Source organism: Bombus bifarius, unplaced genomic scaffold (genome assembly GCF_011952205.1).
Source record: "Bombus bifarius isolate JDL3187 unplaced genomic scaffold, Bbif_JDL3187 scf7180000007993, whole genome shotgun sequence".
Taxonomy (NCBI): domain Eukaryota; kingdom Metazoa; phylum Arthropoda; class Insecta; order Hymenoptera; family Apidae; genus Bombus; species Bombus bifarius.
In genome coordinates this window covers 1-15,952 of record NW_022884374.1, presented here as the reverse complement: position 1 = coordinate 15,952, position 15,952 = coordinate 1, and the positions used below count along the sequence as shown (strand labels likewise).

Below are 15,952 nucleotides of genomic sequence, written 5' to 3'. Positions count from 1 at the left end.
ATTGTAACAAAATAAATCTATTACGGTTTTTTTACTTCTAATTGATATATTAGATATATTTTTTTGATTTTACAACTTATAGTTTTATGTTCATTGTATTTGTTTGGTGTAGATTATTCATTGCACTTTAATATATGTACAAGTAATACTAGATATCGTGTAACGTCGTAGCATAAACTGTTTGAAATTCTCTTTGTCTACCTACATTTCTGGATTTTTACAATTGAATATTTTTCATCTAATTTATAAATCACGTTTATAAAATCTAATACACTTATAAATTTTTATAAATGTACCTATAATTGGTTAAGCAATATTAATAATAAAACGATGGCATTTCACGAAGTTGATAAATTGACAGAAAACAAATCGTCTAATGAGTAAGATTAAAATATTTTTAACAATTAACTTCGAAATCAATTATTTAAAATTTATTCAAACATTCTCCTATATTTTGTTTTTTTATTATATTATTATATTACTTACTTTTACATGATTATTATATGTCAGGTGTATACATTTTTAAACAATAATCAAATAATTTTTATTGATTTTGTAAATTCCTATATCTTTTTTACATATATAAACTGCAGAAATTTTGTTTTTAGCGGAGAATTTACGTTATATGTAAGTGACTTACCTGGAGAACTAAATAAAGTATGTAAAATTATTAATAACTTTTTTATTATTACTAGTATGTACAATTATTGATTTCTTACTGATTTAAATACTTTTAAGACTTTTGTCACATTTGCAAAAATTTTATTTAAAAATAATAATGAAATGTATATAATTTGTGTGAATATCTGGATATAAGATATCTTATAAATGGATTATAATATTTTAGCAAGGTTTATTAGAAATTTTCAACCATTATGGAGAAGTTAAAGGATATTTTTACCGCCCAAATGCTAATTGGGCTTATATTACTTATGGTGCATATCATAATGCTGAAAATGCTATAAAAGATTTACATAATGTACTACCACTACGTCTGAAGATATCATTTGCTAAAGAAAGAGCTAGGAATGATGTAGCAAATACAAAAACATTTTCTACTAAAGATGTTACAGAAGAATATGAAAATTATAATATAATGAATGTTACAGTAACAGATAAGCAATTGTAAGTATATATTTATAGTCATCGTTTTTGTCATAATTATGTAATATAAGTTATGTAATATTAATTTATAAATATGTGCAGGATACAAACAAGAGGACGAAGCAGGCCCTTAGATGTATTCAAAAATGTAGAACCGAATCCAGGATTACCAAAATATGCTTATACGGCAGATAATGATTTATTGTATCCATATCCTTCTGACCCATATACGTATAATCCATATGAAAATGCAGAGCCTTATGCAAGTACAAACACATTGTGGGCAAGGTACTGTTAAAGGTTAAGTAAAATGTACATACATCATATATTGTTATATGGATTAATAGTTATTGAAAATATTTTAGAGGACAATTAGCTATTACTCCAGATGGCAAGAGACGTGTTGCACTTGGTCGGGGTTATACAATGTATGAAATCCCAGATCCTGATCCTGAAATACACAATCACATTAATAAAGTATATGAGAAACGTATTTCTGTAAGTAGAGTAATATGAAAGATTAAGAAAAAATATTCTTTACAATAATAATTTAATAATGTACGATTTGATGTAATAGAGCCTATATGAATATGGCAAAGACATGTTTCAAGATGCAATTGGAACATGCAAAGTATGTTCAAAAAAGACAAAGTATACATGTGAAAGATGCAATACTTTTTATTGCAGTAGAACTTGCCAAGTGACTAATTGGTCAAAACATAAGCTTGAATGTGAAGCTATCCCGTATGTACTCTCTCATAGTATTACATGTTGATAGTTAAAAAATATATGATACAATTAGAAGGCAGAAATACTTCTGGACCTTTAAATTTTGGTATCTTATTTTTAGAGCTTTAGTAACGACTATCCGTTCTATGCCTGTACTACAATCAAATGACGAACAGCAAAATTCTCCCAGAAATGTTTCTAATATTCAATTACCTCTTCGGCGGCCAAAGACGAATGCAGTAACAAAATCAAATGAAATAGAAGAAACAAGAAACTCTACAGGAAATAAGTCCTCTTTACACAAACAACCAATTCGAGAAGAAATTTTCAACAATAAGGCTAAAAGTCCACAAAAAGTAAATGATCAGGAAAACAATAAAAAATGGCAAAATTTTAGTGCCAATGATATTCAAGTGATGGAGAATGATATATCATTCTCTAAAAATACATTTTTATCAAAAACTGAATTTCAAGATGTAACAATAATTATAAAACAAAATCGCGAATGTTTTGTTCAAAAAGTAGAAGATCAGGATGCTATTTCAAAGTTAATGACTGAGTTACAACATGAAGCACAAAAAGCACAAAAGGTGGGACCAATCGTTGGAAATATTTATGCTGTAGAATATGAAAATGTATGGCATAGAGGTATAGTTACATGTTTAGATCCAGTAAAAGTACACTATATAGATTATGGTAATGAAGAAATTGTTGAAACAAATGATTTTCGTAAAATTGATAAATATGAGAATATTCCAAGATTTTGTGCTAAAATTCGATTATCTCAAAAAGCTTATGAGAAATATAAAAATTTCAAATATGAGGATGTAATAAGTGTAAAAATGATATCAGTTGATTCCAACAAAGTAATTAATGTTGAAGTTCAAAATGAGAATGATATATCAACATCAGAAGTAATTGAGACAAATAATGATCAAAATCTAAATACCTCAACTATTGCAAAAGTTGATGATGAAACTATGGTTTCTTCAGAAATATCCACTAGCAGTAAAGCATTATATTCTTTATGCAAAGAAAAAAGTATAGTGAATGTTCTAACTGTTGGAGAAATTGGTATTCTAGAAATTCATGCAGAAATAAAGAATAATGCTTATGGTATTACATTATTGCCTAATAATGCAGTACCTCATTATGAAAAATTAGTGGCCGAATTACCTACAATGTGCACGCAAGCGGCAGAATGTTCAAATCATAGGTAAACAATAGCGATATACTATACATTATTTCAACGAATTAAACGTTGATATAGTTTGTAAAATTATTAATTTTTAGACCAAATCTAGGAGATTTAATATGTGGTCAAAGAGCTGACGGAGATTGGCTTAGGGGATATATTTTATCTCTGCAACCATCTTTAAAAATGGCTATAATAGATGAAGCTAGAATAATGCCAATTAATAGGACTGTCACATGCGATAAAGTCTTTTCAGATATTTATGCATTTGGTGTAATATGTGAAGTAACTGGTGCTAAACATAAATTTAATGTAAGATTTATAATATCTAATATGCTATTAAATATAATATATGTTACTTCTTAATCTCCCAATTATAACTTCTAGGAAGGTGATATGTGTGAATTTAAAGTAATAGGACAAACAGTTAATAACGAGCAAGGTAAAATTGAAATAGAAATTTTTAAAGAAGAGGTTAAGATAAAAGCTGCTGTAAAGCCTTGGATACCAATGCCTGAACAAAAAGGATTACAATATGCTGAATTGAAAAATGAATCTGAGGTATGATTTTTGGTTTTAACTTAAATAAAAATAGTTATTATTTTACTATTATTTTATTTATTTCACTATTGCTTTTGGAAAAAGTATCATTTTTTTTATGAAAACCATTTTTTCAGGTATGCCTTACTTCTTATCGAAGTCATATACTTCTATTTGTTCGTTCCTTAGATACTGCAGGTTTGGAACACTATAACCATGTTATGCAAAATGTTGCAAAATGTGCTCAAACATGTACGTAAAATAGTTGATAGGATTTAGTAAAAATTAAACTAACTTTGTATAAACTTGTATAAAATAAAAATACCATTTTGTTTTTTCTTTCCTATAGCTTCATTTTTAAAAGAACTGCCAGTTGTGGGGCAAATGGTAATAGCTCAGTTTGCTGACGAAAATTATTATCGTGCAATTGTTACTAAGATACAAGATGATAAAATTACAGTTTCGTATGTTGATTTTGGTAATACAGAAGTTACAGATATAAAGAAACTTAAGATTTTATCTGACAATTTAAAGGAGGTGGGGTGTAATTTAATATATGTATGATAATATAGTTTAAAAGTATTTGTATCTATTTAATCTATTAATCTAATTTTTAAAAAAAGCTCCGATCTTGTACAACAAAAGTCGTACTAAAAGATGTTCCTAAAGATGTTCCTATGACGAAAGAAGTAAATGATTATCTAGCTCACTTAGTAGGAACTGAAGTTCCTCTGTTATGTACATTTGATGGTATACCTTCCAAAGATGGTGTATATCTGAAATTTCATGATGGAGAAGACATTAATAAGGTGATAAGTAAATTACTCGAGCCGATATCTAAGGAAGTTGCTGAAGCTGGTAATTATTAAGAAATGGATAACAAGTATTTTTAATAAATGATATCATTTAAATTAATATTAATTCCCCTTGCAGATAAAACCTGTTATATGGCGGAGAATGTAAATACTGTTGATTTGGGAAATGTTGGTGATATCATTGAAGCACTTGTACTGCATCCTATTGAAAATGGTTACAGATACGCAATATGTCTCTTAGATTATGATTTAATGACTCATGTTTTTGACATAATGCCAAAAAAGGTAATCTTCGATTTCATAAACTTATATTCTGGCTTAATATAAATTTATATATATGTGTAACGCTTTTAAAGATGGCTGCATATTGCGAAACAACTGATTACTATATTCCTCGCGATAATGAGTTATGTCTTGCACTTTATGATGATGGGTGGTATCGTGCTATATGTATAAATCGTAGTTACACACATACAACATGTGCCGTGTTTTTTGTCGATTTTGGAAATACGGAGTTCGTCAGTCATAAAGATTTACGGCTTATGCCCAAAGATTTTACAACTCCAGATACACTTGCAAATATTTGTAACATTATTAGTACGTACATTTTGACTATTGTGTATATTTCAATCATTATTATTTTACTGTTTAATCATTATACAGTTACAGTTTTTTTAACATGATTTCACAGATATCGCACCTACTGATAGCAATGGACGATATTCTTCCCAAATCGAAAAACGAATATCAGAATTAGTTGTTCCAGATAGTTGTATTAAAATAAAAATTATTGAGCGTGATCTGGAGTGTGGAATGTACAATGTGGAATTACCATTAGTTAAAGCCAAATTAATTGAAGAAGGTTTAATATCACCTTGAAAAAAAACATGCATCTCATTATGCAAAAAAGGAGAACATATTAGTTCTAATGTTTGAAGCTAAAATTGAGATATTTTTAGTTAAAATAGTTAAAACATGATTTGTTTCTTGAAAGTATTTTAACATTTGTAGAAGACATTCCACTCTTTGATATTATTGTATCTTCTCAAATAGTATGTAAGATCAGTACTTTTTGAACACTTTTTTTATATTTGCTTTTGTCAGTATTATATTTTGTTTCGGTGAATCTCTATATTCAACATACTTTCTGCAAGACATGTATTTTGTGTACAATTTATAATAAATATGAAGTGAAAGCAAAGAGTACGTCCAATTCTATACTGAAAGATAAATTTGTCGACTGCGGCTGTAATCTTTTCACTAATAAAAATTATAAAAAGTTTATAATTTTATAATAGGCACCTTTTTGTGTGTTCAGTACCTAATTTGATTGAAGTTATAGCTGATTTGATGATTTATCATACTAATCTAGCTCACAATCAGCTTAATAACCTACTTGATGTGTCTGTTCAGATGACAAATCGCTGCAAGCAACTGTCCGATTTAAATGATACGGGGCATTCAAGCAACAGAAATAATAAATGATGCATGTTCAGATAAGACACCCTTACGGGGATCTACTACGTAAGAATACTAATGCCATGAAAGGATGGCATACTTATAACAGCGTTTATGCATCAATACAGGTGATATATATAATAATTAATTGTTATTAATAAGACCTTCATTATTAAAACGTAAATGTTTCAGTATAAGAAATACATTTATAACATTCTGTAAAAAAAGGTTTTTTTCAAATTTATAATCATATCAATGTTGAAGTAAAAGGAAAAGTTCAAAACTGCAATTCCCTCGAAGAATAAATGTTAAGGACACGAAATTAGGTGAAGGTGCACAGGCAAGTGTTTTAACGTGTTTAGAGACCGGACTCCGTCAGTTTCATTATTGTATGGCCCTGGTAAAGATCATACATTTGCATATTCATAGCTTAAAAATTTAGATGAATGTAATTAATAGAAAGTCCCGCGAGAACTATGTCTGTTGCATCAATTTCGGAACGTTTAACTGAAGCTGTAGGTGGTAAGATTTGTATGACGGAAAACAGTGCGTCAATCGATACAGCCTTTACGGGGGAAATATGTATAATATTAGAAAATATTAAAAAAAAAAAAAAAAAAAAAAGAAAGCAATTGGTAAATCTTGCGGATTTCATTTAACAAAATCAAAGTAGGATCGTTATCCGTGGCTAAGCTATATCGAAACCGGGTATCTTGACGATCATGCTGGACTTAGGTAAGAACAAGAAAAACAACGGAATAATCTGTTTTATTTTATATGTTAAATGTTACAGTTGGTGATTGTTTAATTATTATCGATGGAAAGGATTTAATAGGACTAAAAATAATACAAATGACGGCTTTAATCCACCATTATGAAGGATGTGATTTAAAATAATTTATCTGGAGATACATTAACGAAGGAGTAAAAGAATTTGCGTAGCAGTGAAAGGACCATTGCCAGCAGTGGTCTTCAAACTTGCGAATGCAATAATTGGAGTGATGTGTATACTCCGATAATAGACAGTTCCTTTATTATTAAAGAATTGCTCTTTAAATGTTTCTAGATATACGTTACGATATTTTAGAAAAATAACTACTACATCCATTTAAACCCGGGTTCTAGAATGCCCATTTTGTCTGGAAAGCTCAATGCCACCAATTCCTCAGTGTGTTCATGGTGATATCATTTGTATTGGATGTAGATCGAAAACACGTCAAATCGGACGTTAATTCGTCAAACACGAGAAAACGTCTGCTCCGATACTATATGATAATCTGTGATTTATGTATTATCCAATAACACAAATAGTTATTAACTAATGCCAGTAAACGTTAATTTAATTGAAGTTTATGGTATTAAAAAACGTGCGATTTATATCTTCGAATTGTATGTTTTATGTATTGAAAATAAATACGAAACTTGAGAGTGATCACATTTATTCTTGATTAATAATTTTGACATTGAATCGATAAATTTCTTAAATAAACTTTGTTCATTGCCACGGCCGCGCTGCTGTATAGTTAAATTAGTCGCGGTAGCCTTTACCTTACTGTAGTACAAGGTATTTACGCTAGAGTGAGCCACAGACCTATGCTGGTTCACAATTTTCATATACTGGTCATGCATGTTTTTCAGATTCATAAGTAGGTGATAATATTTTGATGTTTTTTTTTCGATTCTTTCGCAAATTTTCAAAATAGGTTCGGAATAATTTAACTTAAAATTGATAAATACGAGAATATTCCAAGATTTTATGCTAAAATTCGATTATCACAAAGAGCTTGTGAGAAATATACAAATTTCAAATACGAAGATATAATAAGTGTAAAAATGACATCGATTGATTCCAGCAAAATAGCTGATGTTGAAGTTAAAAATGAGAATGATATATCAACATCAGAAGTAATGCAGACAAATAATGATCGAAATCTAAATATCTCAACTGTTGCAAAAGTTGATGAGGAAACTGTGGTTTCTTCAGAAATATCCACTAGCAATAAAGCATTATACTCTTTCTGCAAAGAAAAAAGTATAGTGAATGCTCTAACTGTTGGAGAAGTGGGTACTCTCGAAATTCAGACAGAAATAAAGAATAATGCATATGGTATTACATTATTACCTAATAGAGCAGAACTTGACTATGAAAAATTAGTAATCGATTTGCCTAGAATGTGCTCGCAAATGGCAAAATGTTCAACTCATAGGTAAATAATAGCAATATGCCGTACATTATTTCAACAAATTAAACGTTAATATAGTTTTTAAAATTATTAAGTTTTAGACCAAATGTAGGAGATTTAATATGTGGTCGAAGAGCTGATGGAGATTGGCTTAGGGGATATGTTGTATCTAACCAACCATCCATAAGAATGGCTATGATAGAGGAAGCTAAAATAGTGCCAATTAATAAGATTGCTACATGCGATAAACTCTTTTCAGATATTAATGCTTTTGGTGCAATTTGTGAAGTGACTAATGCTAAACATAAATTTGAAGTAAGATTTATAATAACTAATATGCTGTTAAATATAATGTATGTTACTTCTTAATTTCTCAATTATAACTACTAGGAAGGTGACATGTGTGAATTTGAAGTAACAGGCCAAACACATAATAAGGAACAAGGCGGATTTGAAATATTAATTCTTAAAAAAGAGATGAATGTCTATCTGAAGATAGAAGCTACCGTAAAGCCTTGGATACCAATGCCTGAACAAATAGGGTTACAGTATGCTGAATTGAAAAATGAATCTGAGGTACGATCCTTGATTTTAATTTAGATAAAAGTATTTATTATTTTACTATTATTTTATTTATTTTACCATTGCTTTTGTACAAAGTATCATTTTTTCAGGTATGCCTTACTTCTTATCGAAGTCATATACATCTATTTGTTCGTCCCTTAGATACTGCAGGTTTGGAACACTATAACCATGTTATGCAAAATGTTGCAAAATGTGCTCAAACATGTACGTAAAATAGTTGATAGGATTTAGTAAAAATTAAACTAACTTTGTATAAACTTGTATAAAATAAAAATACCATTTTGTTTTTTCTTTCCTATAGCTTCATTTTTAAAAGAACTGCCAGTTGTGGGGCAAATGGTAATAGCTCAGTTTGCTGACGAAAATTATTATCGTGCAGTTGTTATTAAGATACAAGATGATAAAATTACAGTTTTGTATGTTGATTTTGGTAATACAGAAGTTACAAATATAAAGAAACTTAAGATTTTATCTGATAATTTGAAGGAGGTGGGTTATAATTTAATATATGTATGATAATATAGTTTAAAGGTATTTGTATCTATTTAATCTGTTAATCTAATTTTTAAAAAAAGCTCCGTTCTTGTACAACAAAAGTCGTACTAAAAGATGTTCCTAAAAATGTCCGTGTGACGAAAGAAGTGAATGATTATCTAGCTCAAATAGTAGGAACAAAAGTTCCTCTGTTATGTACATTTGAAGGTATGCCTTCCAAAGATGGTGTTTATCTGAAATTTCGTGATGGAAAAAGCATTAATAAAATGATAAGTAAATTACTCGAGCCGATATCTAAGAAAGCTGCTGAATGAATAGAAAAATGAATCTCAGTATTAGTTGCTCCCGATAGTTGCATTAAAATAAAAATTATTGGCCGTATGCTCGAAATTGTAATGTATAATGTGGAATTACTATTGGACAAAGCCAAATTAATTGAAGATGGTTTAATATCAGCTCGGGAAAAAAAGTGCCTTGTTTTGCGAAAGCAGAACATCTTAATTCTAATACTTGAAGCTAGAATTGAGATATTTTTAGTTAAAATAGTTAAAACATGATTTGTTATTTGAAAGTATTTTAATATTCGTAGAAGACATTCCACACTTTGATATTATTGTATCTTCTGTTATTTAGCAATTCAAAAATTTGATATCTTAAATTAGAAATTGCAATATGTCAGTCAATTACTATGTAAGATCAGTACTTTTGAACACTTTTTTTATATTTGCTTTTGTCAATATTATGTTTTATTTCCGTGAATCTCTATATTCAGCATACTTTTTGCGAGACTTGTATTTTGTGTACAATTTATAATAAATATGAAGTGAAAATAAAGAGTACGCCCAGTGCAGTTAATTCTATACTGAAAGATAAATCTGTCGACTGTGGTAATCTTTTCACTAATAAAAAGTATGAACTTTTTATAATTTTATAATGGGCATTTTTTGCGTGTTCAGTACCTAATTTAAGTGAAATTATAGCTGATTTGACGATTTATCATTCTAACCTATCTCGCAATCAGCTGACTAACCTCCTTGATGTGTCTGTTCAGATGACAGATCGCTGTAAGCAACTGTTCAGTTTAAATAATACGAGGCTTCCAAACAATAGGAGTAATAAATGATGAATGTTCAAATAAGACACCCTTACGAGGGTCTATTACATAAATATACTAATGCCATGAAAGGATGGCAATATCGTTGGTTTATACTTAGACCAGAGACTGGAGAATTGCACTATTTTTTAAGCGAATCTGAACGAAATCAACGACCACGATGCTCGATATATTTAGCTGGTGCAGTGATTGCGCCGAGTGATGAAGATTCTAATACCTTCACCGTTAATTCTGCTACAGGTATTTAGAGCTTGTCATGTAATATAACGCCTCACCCTTTACAAGCTCGTGTAATATAGTAACCAAAGTATAACACTTATGATAACTTTTATGCATCAATATAGGTGATATGATAAAATTAAGAGCCACAGACGCCCGAGCTCGTCAAGAGTGGGTTGACAAACTGCGAGCTGTTACAGAAATGTATACTAGAGCAATAGCTAGTAGTCATCCTCCTTTACCTCCAAGAGAACATTCTGCCAATACCAACAGAAATCCAGTTGCCAAACTGGAAGTTTTAGACGCATTTGCTAATTGTCAAGAGCAATTAAGAAAAGTAGAAAAGCATAATCTTGCATTAGCCCAAACCATTGAGAACTCAAGTTTAAATTTAGATCCCGATTTGTTAGTACTTAAAGCAACTGCACATACTACTTTACATATATTAAATCAATGCCTCAATATATTATATCAGTAACTTATTAGAAATTTTGTTATCATTCATCAAAAACATGAAAGAATTATTTTATCAATTATTATCAAAATGTATCAAGTGCACTCCATTTAATTTGGGTAGGTTATATTTTTGATTTGTTATTGACGATCCAGTTGTGTGATCTTCCAAGTCAGCGACATGTGAAATATTGCTTTCTTATTAATTGCTAGATAAAAACGAATAATTACCACATTTCTAATATTTTTCAATATAAGGTCTTGCTATGGTGCGGCATTGTTTCAAACCTTTAAATCTATATATATAGATACTAATCGGATTGATATAGAATTAAACAAATGTTTGTAATTATTGTACGTAGACATATGAATAAAAAAATATACTCACATATATAATAATTAATTATTATTAACAAGGCCTTCGTTATTAAAACGTAAATGTTTCAGTATAAGAAATACATTTATAACATTCTGTAAAAAAAGGTTTTTTTCAAATTTATAATCATATCAATGTTGAAGTAAAAGGAAAAGTTCACAACTGCAATTCCCTCGAAGAATAAATGTTAAGGACACGAAATTAGGTGAAGGTGCACAGGCAAGTGTTTTAACGTGTTTAGAGAACGGAATCCGTCAGTTTCATTATTGTATGGCCCTGGTAAAGATCATACATTTGCATATTCATAGCTTAAAAATTTAGATAAATGTAATTAATAGAAAGTCCCGCGAGAACTATGTCTGTTGCATCAATTTCGGAACGTTTAACTGAAGCTGCAGGTGGTAAGATTTGTATGACGGAAAACAGTGCGTCAGTCGATACAGCCTTTACGGGGGAAATATGTATAATATTAGAAAATATTAAAAAAAAAAAAAAAGAACGAAAGCAATTGGTAAATCTTGCGGATTTCATTTAACAAAGTCAAAGTAGGATCGTTATCCGTGGCTAAGCTGTATCGAAACCGGGTATCTTGACGATCATGCTGGACTTAGGTAAGAACAAGAAAAACAACGGAATAATCTGTTTTATTTTATATGTTAAATGTTACAGTTGGTGATTGTTTAATTATTATCGATGGAAAGGATTTAATAGGACTAAAAATAATACAAATGACGGCTTTAATCCACCATTATGAAGGATGTGATTTAAAATAATTTATCTGGAGATACATTAACGAAGGAGTAAAAGAATTTGCGTAGCAGTGAAAGGACCATTGCCAGAAGTGGCCTGTAAACTTGCAGACGCTTTGCGATATTTTAGAAAATTAATTATTAAATTCATCTAGACCCGAGTTCTAGAATGCTCAGTTTTTCAGGAAATCTCACTGCCACCAAGTCCTTGGTTTGTTCATGGTCATATCGTTTGTGTTGGATGTAGATTGAAAACACGTCAAGTCGGACATCAAATCATCAAACACGAGAATACGTCTGCTAGGATTTTACATGATTGTTTATGATCTATTCATTATCCAATAACACGAATAGTTATTAACTAATGCCAGTAAACATTAATTTCATTGAAGTTTATGGTATTAAGAAACGTGCGATTTATATCTTCGAAATGTGTGTCTTATGAATCAAAATGGACTACGAAATTTGAGAGCGATCACAGTTATTATTGACTAATAATTCCTACGTTTAATCAATAAACTTGTTAAATAAAGTTTGTTCATTTCCTCGGCCAGGCTGCTGTATAGTTAAATTAGCCGTAGTACAAGGTATTGTAGTACAAGGTATTTACGCTAGAGTGAGCCACAGGTCTATACTGTTTCAAAATGTGAATATAGTGATGATGTTCCAACCTATGTTATCCATTTTCGGATTCGTAAGTAACCGAAAACTGTTTTATGTTCTTTTTGGATCCTTTTGCTAATTTTCAGAATGGGTTTGGAATAATTTAATCTAAAATTGAGTAATACAAGTATATTCCAAGATTTTGTGTTAAAATTCGGTTATCTCGAAAAGCTCGTGAGAAATATACAAATTTCAAATACGAGGATATAATAAGTGTAAAAATGACATCGGTTGATTCCAGCAAAGTAGCTGATGTTGAAGTTAAAAATGAGAATGATGTATCAACATCGGAATTAATGCAGACAAATAATGATCAAAATCCAAATACCTCAACTATTGCAAAAGATGATGAGGAAACTGTGCTTCCTTCAGATTTATTCGCTTACGATCCAGCGAATTATTCTTTCTGCAAACAAAATAGTATAGTTAATACTCTAACTGTTGGAGAAGTGGGTACTCTCGAAATTGTTTCAGAAATAAGGGAGGGTGTATATGGTATTACATTGTGGCCTGAGAGAGATTATGATGACTTTTTCGAGCAAATGAGTTCAGTAATCCCGGAAACTACTGTATGGAAGAATCGTAGGTAAATAATAGCAATATCCCATACATTATTTAAACAAATTAATTAAACAAATTAAATGTTAATATATTTTGCAAAAATTATTAATTTTTAGACCAAACATAGGAGATTTTGTATTTGGTCTAAACTTTGATACACGTTGGATTAGGGGATATGTTGTATGTGTGATACCATACTTAAAAATGGCTATGGTAGACCAAGCTAAAATAGTGTTTGTTCTTCAGCTTGCTACATGCAAACCACCGCTTTTAGATATGCCTGCATTAGGTGGATTATGTGAATTAACTGATGCTACACATAAACTGAAGGTAAGATGTACAGTATCTAATATGCTGTTAAGTATATTGTATGTTACTTCTTAATTTCTCAACTATAACTTGTAGGAAGGTGAAGCGCTTGAATTTAAAGTAACAGGCCAAACAGATAATGAAGAACAAGACGGATTTGAAATATTGATTCTTAATGGAGATTATGAGTTAAAAGCTACGGTAAAGCCTTATATTCCAACGGTGGAGCAAGTGGGAATACTATGTGGTGATGTGACTAATGGACGTGAGGTATGATTTTTGATTTTAATTTAGATAAAAATAGTTATTATTTTACTATTACTTTATTTACTTTGCTATTGCTTTTCGTCAAAGTATCATTTCTTTATTACAACCATTTTTACAGGTATGCATTACTGGTTATCGAAATCATATACATCTATTTGTTCGTCCCTTAGATGCTCTAGGTGTGGCACGCTATAACTTTATTATGGAAACTGTTGGAAAATGCGCTGAAACATGTACGTAATATGGTTGATAACATTTTATAAGAATTAAACTTAAACACAAAGTTTTGTATAAACTCGTATAAAATAAAAAAGAACTATTTTTCTTTCTTTTCTAAAGCTCCATTTTTAAAAGATCCAAAAGTTGGTCAAACGGTATTAGCAATGAACACTGATGGAAAATACTGTCGTGCACGTATTCTTGAAGTACATGAAGTTGGAGTGGAAGTTATCTACCGTGATCTTGGTCGTAGAGAGTATGTAGATCCGGAGAAACTTAAGGTTCATCCTGATAGTTTGGAAGAGGTCGGTTATAATTTAATATATATTTGATAATATATTTTAAAAGTATTTATATTTATTTAATCTATTAATCTAATTTTTAAAATAGATTGGATATTTTATGTCAAAACTAAAACTACAAGGTGTTTATCCAGATATCCCACCACTACAAGACATAATTGATCTTCTGGACAACCTAGTGGATAATAAAGTTCCTCTGATATGTACATATGATGGTATACCTTCCATAGATGGTGTATATCTGAAATTTCGTGACGGAAAAACCCTTAATGATATGATATGTAAATGTATCGAGACGAATTGTGAGATAACTTCTGAGTAAATAGAAAAATTAATCTCAGAATTAGTTGCTCCAGATAGCTGTATTAAAACAAAAATTATTGAGCGTGAACTTGTATCTGTGTGTCGTCTATAAAGTGTAATTACCATTGGTTAAAGCCAAATTAATTGGTGAATGTTTAATATCACATCGGGGGCAAAAAAAAGGAACAAAAAAAAAACATGCATCTCATTATGCAAAAGGAGAACATATTAGTTATAATGTTTGAAGCTAAAATTGAGATATTTTTAGTTAAAATAGTTAAAACATAATTTGTTTCTTGAAAGTATTTTAACATTTGTATAAGACATTCCACTCTTTGATATTATTGTATCTTCTCAAATAGTATGTAAGATCAGTACTTTTTGAACACTTTTTTTATATTTACTTTTGTCAGTACTATATTTTATTTCGGTGAATCTCTATATTCAACATACTTCCTGCGAGACTTGTATTTTGTGTACAATTTATAATAAATATGAAGCGAAAGCAAAGAGTACGTCCAATGCAGTTAATTCTATACTGAAAGATAAATCTGTCGACTGTGGTAATCTTTTCAGTAATAAAAATTATGAACTTTTCGTAATTTTATAATAGGCATTTTTTGTGTGTTCAGTACCTAATTTAATTGAAGTTATAGCTGATTGGATGATTTACCATCAAAACGTATCTCACAATCAGCTTACTAAGCTACTTGATGTGTCTATTCAGATGACAGATCGCTGTAAGCAACTGTAACACCTCACCATTTACAAGCTCGTGTAATATAGTAACTAAAGTATAATACTTACGATAGCGTTTATGCATCAATACAGGTGATATATACAGGGTGGTTGGGAACTGGTGATACAAGCGGAAAGGGGGTGATTCTACGCGAAAAAAGAAGTCGAAAATATAGAATAAAAATTTTTCGTTTGGGGCTTTGTTTTCGAGGAAATCGACTTTGAATTTTCGCTGGGTACGCGTGCACTATATCACGTCTCGTTATAACGGATCTCACTGTAGATCGTTGCTCGATGGAAAAATTAAAAAAAAAAATTTTCATTCTATATTTCCGACTTCTTTTTTCGCGTAGAATCACCCCCTTTCCGCTTGTACCACCAGTTACCAACCAGCCTGTATAATAATTAATTATTATTAACAAGGCCTTCGTTATTAAAACGTAAATGTTTCAGTATAAGAAATACACTTATAACATTCTGTAAAAAAACGTTTTTTTCAAATTTATAATCAATGTTGAAGTAAAAGGAAAAGTTCAAAACTGCAATTCCCTCGAAGAATAAATGTTAAGGACACG

At 30.1% G+C, this 15,952-nt stretch overlaps 4 protein-coding genes and 1 long non-coding RNA gene across 8 annotated transcripts; 4 read left to right on the top strand and 1 right to left on the bottom strand.

The window, feature by feature from the left end:
• Nucleotides 1-122: 122 nt before the first annotated feature.
• On the top strand, nucleotides 123-15,161 carry LOC117205840 (tudor domain-containing protein 1-like). 3 transcript variants are annotated; one of them, XM_033444603.1, is made up of 16 exons: nucleotides 123-380; nucleotides 609-657; nucleotides 848-1,125; nucleotides 1,207-1,392; nucleotides 1,470-1,602; nucleotides 1,682-1,848; nucleotides 1,955-3,049; nucleotides 3,127-3,340; nucleotides 3,416-3,589; nucleotides 3,706-3,820; nucleotides 3,918-4,105; nucleotides 4,192-4,426; nucleotides 4,502-4,668; nucleotides 4,740-4,980; nucleotides 5,075-5,261; nucleotides 14,827-15,161. In XM_033444603.1, coding segments are annotated over exons 1-16 (3,480 nt in total). In that variant the 5' UTR covers nucleotides 123-330; the 3' UTR covers nucleotides 14,828-15,161. The 3 variants fall into 3 exon arrangements, with proteins under 3 accessions (XP_033300494.1, XP_033300493.1, XP_033300495.1); XM_033444602.1 differs by lacking the exon at nucleotides 14,827-15,161 and having other exon boundaries at nucleotides 124-380; nucleotides 5,075-5,269; XM_033444604.1 differs by lacking the exons at nucleotides 609-657; nucleotides 14,827-15,161 and having other exon boundaries at nucleotides 265-380; nucleotides 5,075-5,269.
• On the bottom strand, nucleotides 1,288-6,017 carry LOC117205849. The gene is made up of 2 exons (XR_004487301.1): nucleotides 5,895-6,017; nucleotides 1,288-1,555 (listed from the first exon to the last, which is right to left on the bottom strand). It is a non-coding gene; the product is annotated as an uncharacterized LOC117205849 (long non-coding RNA).
• Nucleotides 6,064-9,964, top strand: LOC117205842. 2 transcript variants are annotated; one of them, XM_033444606.1, is made up of 7 exons: nucleotides 6,064-6,576; nucleotides 6,635-8,048; nucleotides 8,126-8,339; nucleotides 8,415-8,600; nucleotides 8,699-8,813; nucleotides 8,911-9,098; nucleotides 9,185-9,964. In XM_033444606.1, the coding sequence occupies exons 2-7, from the start codon at nucleotides 7,675-7,677 to the stop codon at nucleotides 9,416-9,418; spliced, it is 1,311 nt and encodes a 436-aa protein (XP_033300497.1). In that variant the 5' UTR covers nucleotides 6,064-6,576; nucleotides 6,635-7,674; the 3' UTR covers nucleotides 9,419-9,964. The 2 variants fall into 2 exon arrangements, with proteins under 2 accessions (XP_033300497.1, XP_033300496.1); XM_033444605.1 differs by having other exon boundaries at nucleotides 8,120-8,339.
• On the top strand, nucleotides 10,132-11,161 carry LOC117205846 (oxysterol-binding protein-related protein 11-like). The gene is made up of 2 exons (XM_033444616.1): nucleotides 10,132-10,458; nucleotides 10,563-11,161. The coding sequence occupies exons 1-2, from the start codon at nucleotides 10,224-10,226 to the stop codon at nucleotides 10,913-10,915; spliced, it is 588 nt and encodes a 195-aa protein (XP_033300507.1). The 5' UTR covers nucleotides 10,132-10,223; the 3' UTR covers nucleotides 10,916-11,161.
• On the top strand, nucleotides 12,650-14,922 carry LOC117205843. The gene is made up of 6 exons (XM_033444608.1): nucleotides 12,650-13,264; nucleotides 13,356-13,569; nucleotides 13,645-13,818; nucleotides 13,934-14,048; nucleotides 14,155-14,339; nucleotides 14,425-14,922. Exons 1-6 carry the CDS (start codon nucleotides 12,900-12,902, stop codon nucleotides 14,656-14,658), a joined length of 1,287 nt encoding a protein of 428 aa, XP_033300499.1. The 5' UTR covers nucleotides 12,650-12,899; the 3' UTR covers nucleotides 14,659-14,922.
• Nucleotides 15,162-15,952: the final 791 nt, after the last annotated feature.

What these genes read in the sequence shown, in the direction of transcription:
- LOC117205840 (XM_033444603.1), top strand. Translation starts at nt 331, where the DNA reads ATGGCATTTCACGAAGTTGATAAATTGACAGAAAACAAATCGTCTAAT. An exon ending in GAAAACAAATCGTCTAATGA is followed by an intron (nt 381 to 608) that starts GTAAGATTAAAA and finishes TTTTGTTTTTAG; the next exon opens with CGGAGAATTTACGTTATATG. An exon ending in AATTGAAAAATGAATCTGAG is followed by an intron (nt 3,590 to 3,705) that starts GTATGATTTTTG and finishes CCATTTTTTCAG; the next exon opens with GTATGCCTTACTTCTTATCG.
- LOC117205842 (XM_033444605.1), top strand. Translation starts at nt 7,675, where the DNA reads ATGACATCGATTGATTCCAGCAAAATAGCTGATGTTGAAGTTAAAAAT. An exon ending in GCAAAATGTTCAACTCATAG is followed by an intron (nt 8,049 to 8,119) that starts GTAAATAATAGC and finishes AAAATTATTAAG; the next exon opens with TTTTAGACCAAATGTAGGAG. An exon ending in AATTGAAAAATGAATCTGAG is followed by an intron (nt 8,601 to 8,698) that starts GTACGATCCTTG and finishes TCATTTTTTCAG; the next exon opens with GTATGCCTTACTTCTTATCG.
- LOC117205846 (XM_033444616.1), top strand. Translation starts at nt 10,224, where the DNA reads ATGATGAATGTTCAAATAAGACACCCTTACGAGGGTCTATTACATAAA. An exon ending in CACCGTTAATTCTGCTACAG is followed by an intron (nt 10,459 to 10,562) that starts GTATTTAGAGCT and finishes GCATCAATATAG; the next exon opens with GTGATATGATAAAATTAAGA.
- LOC117205843 (XM_033444608.1), top strand. Translation starts at nt 12,900, where the DNA reads ATGACATCGGTTGATTCCAGCAAAGTAGCTGATGTTGAAGTTAAAAAT. An exon ending in ATGCTACACATAAACTGAAG is followed by an intron (nt 13,570 to 13,644) that starts GTAAGATGTACA and finishes TATAACTTGTAG; the next exon opens with GAAGGTGAAGCGCTTGAATT. An exon ending in TGGAAAATGCGCTGAAACAT is followed by an intron (nt 14,049 to 14,154) that starts GTACGTAATATG and finishes TCTTTTCTAAAG; the next exon opens with CTCCATTTTTAAAAGATCCA.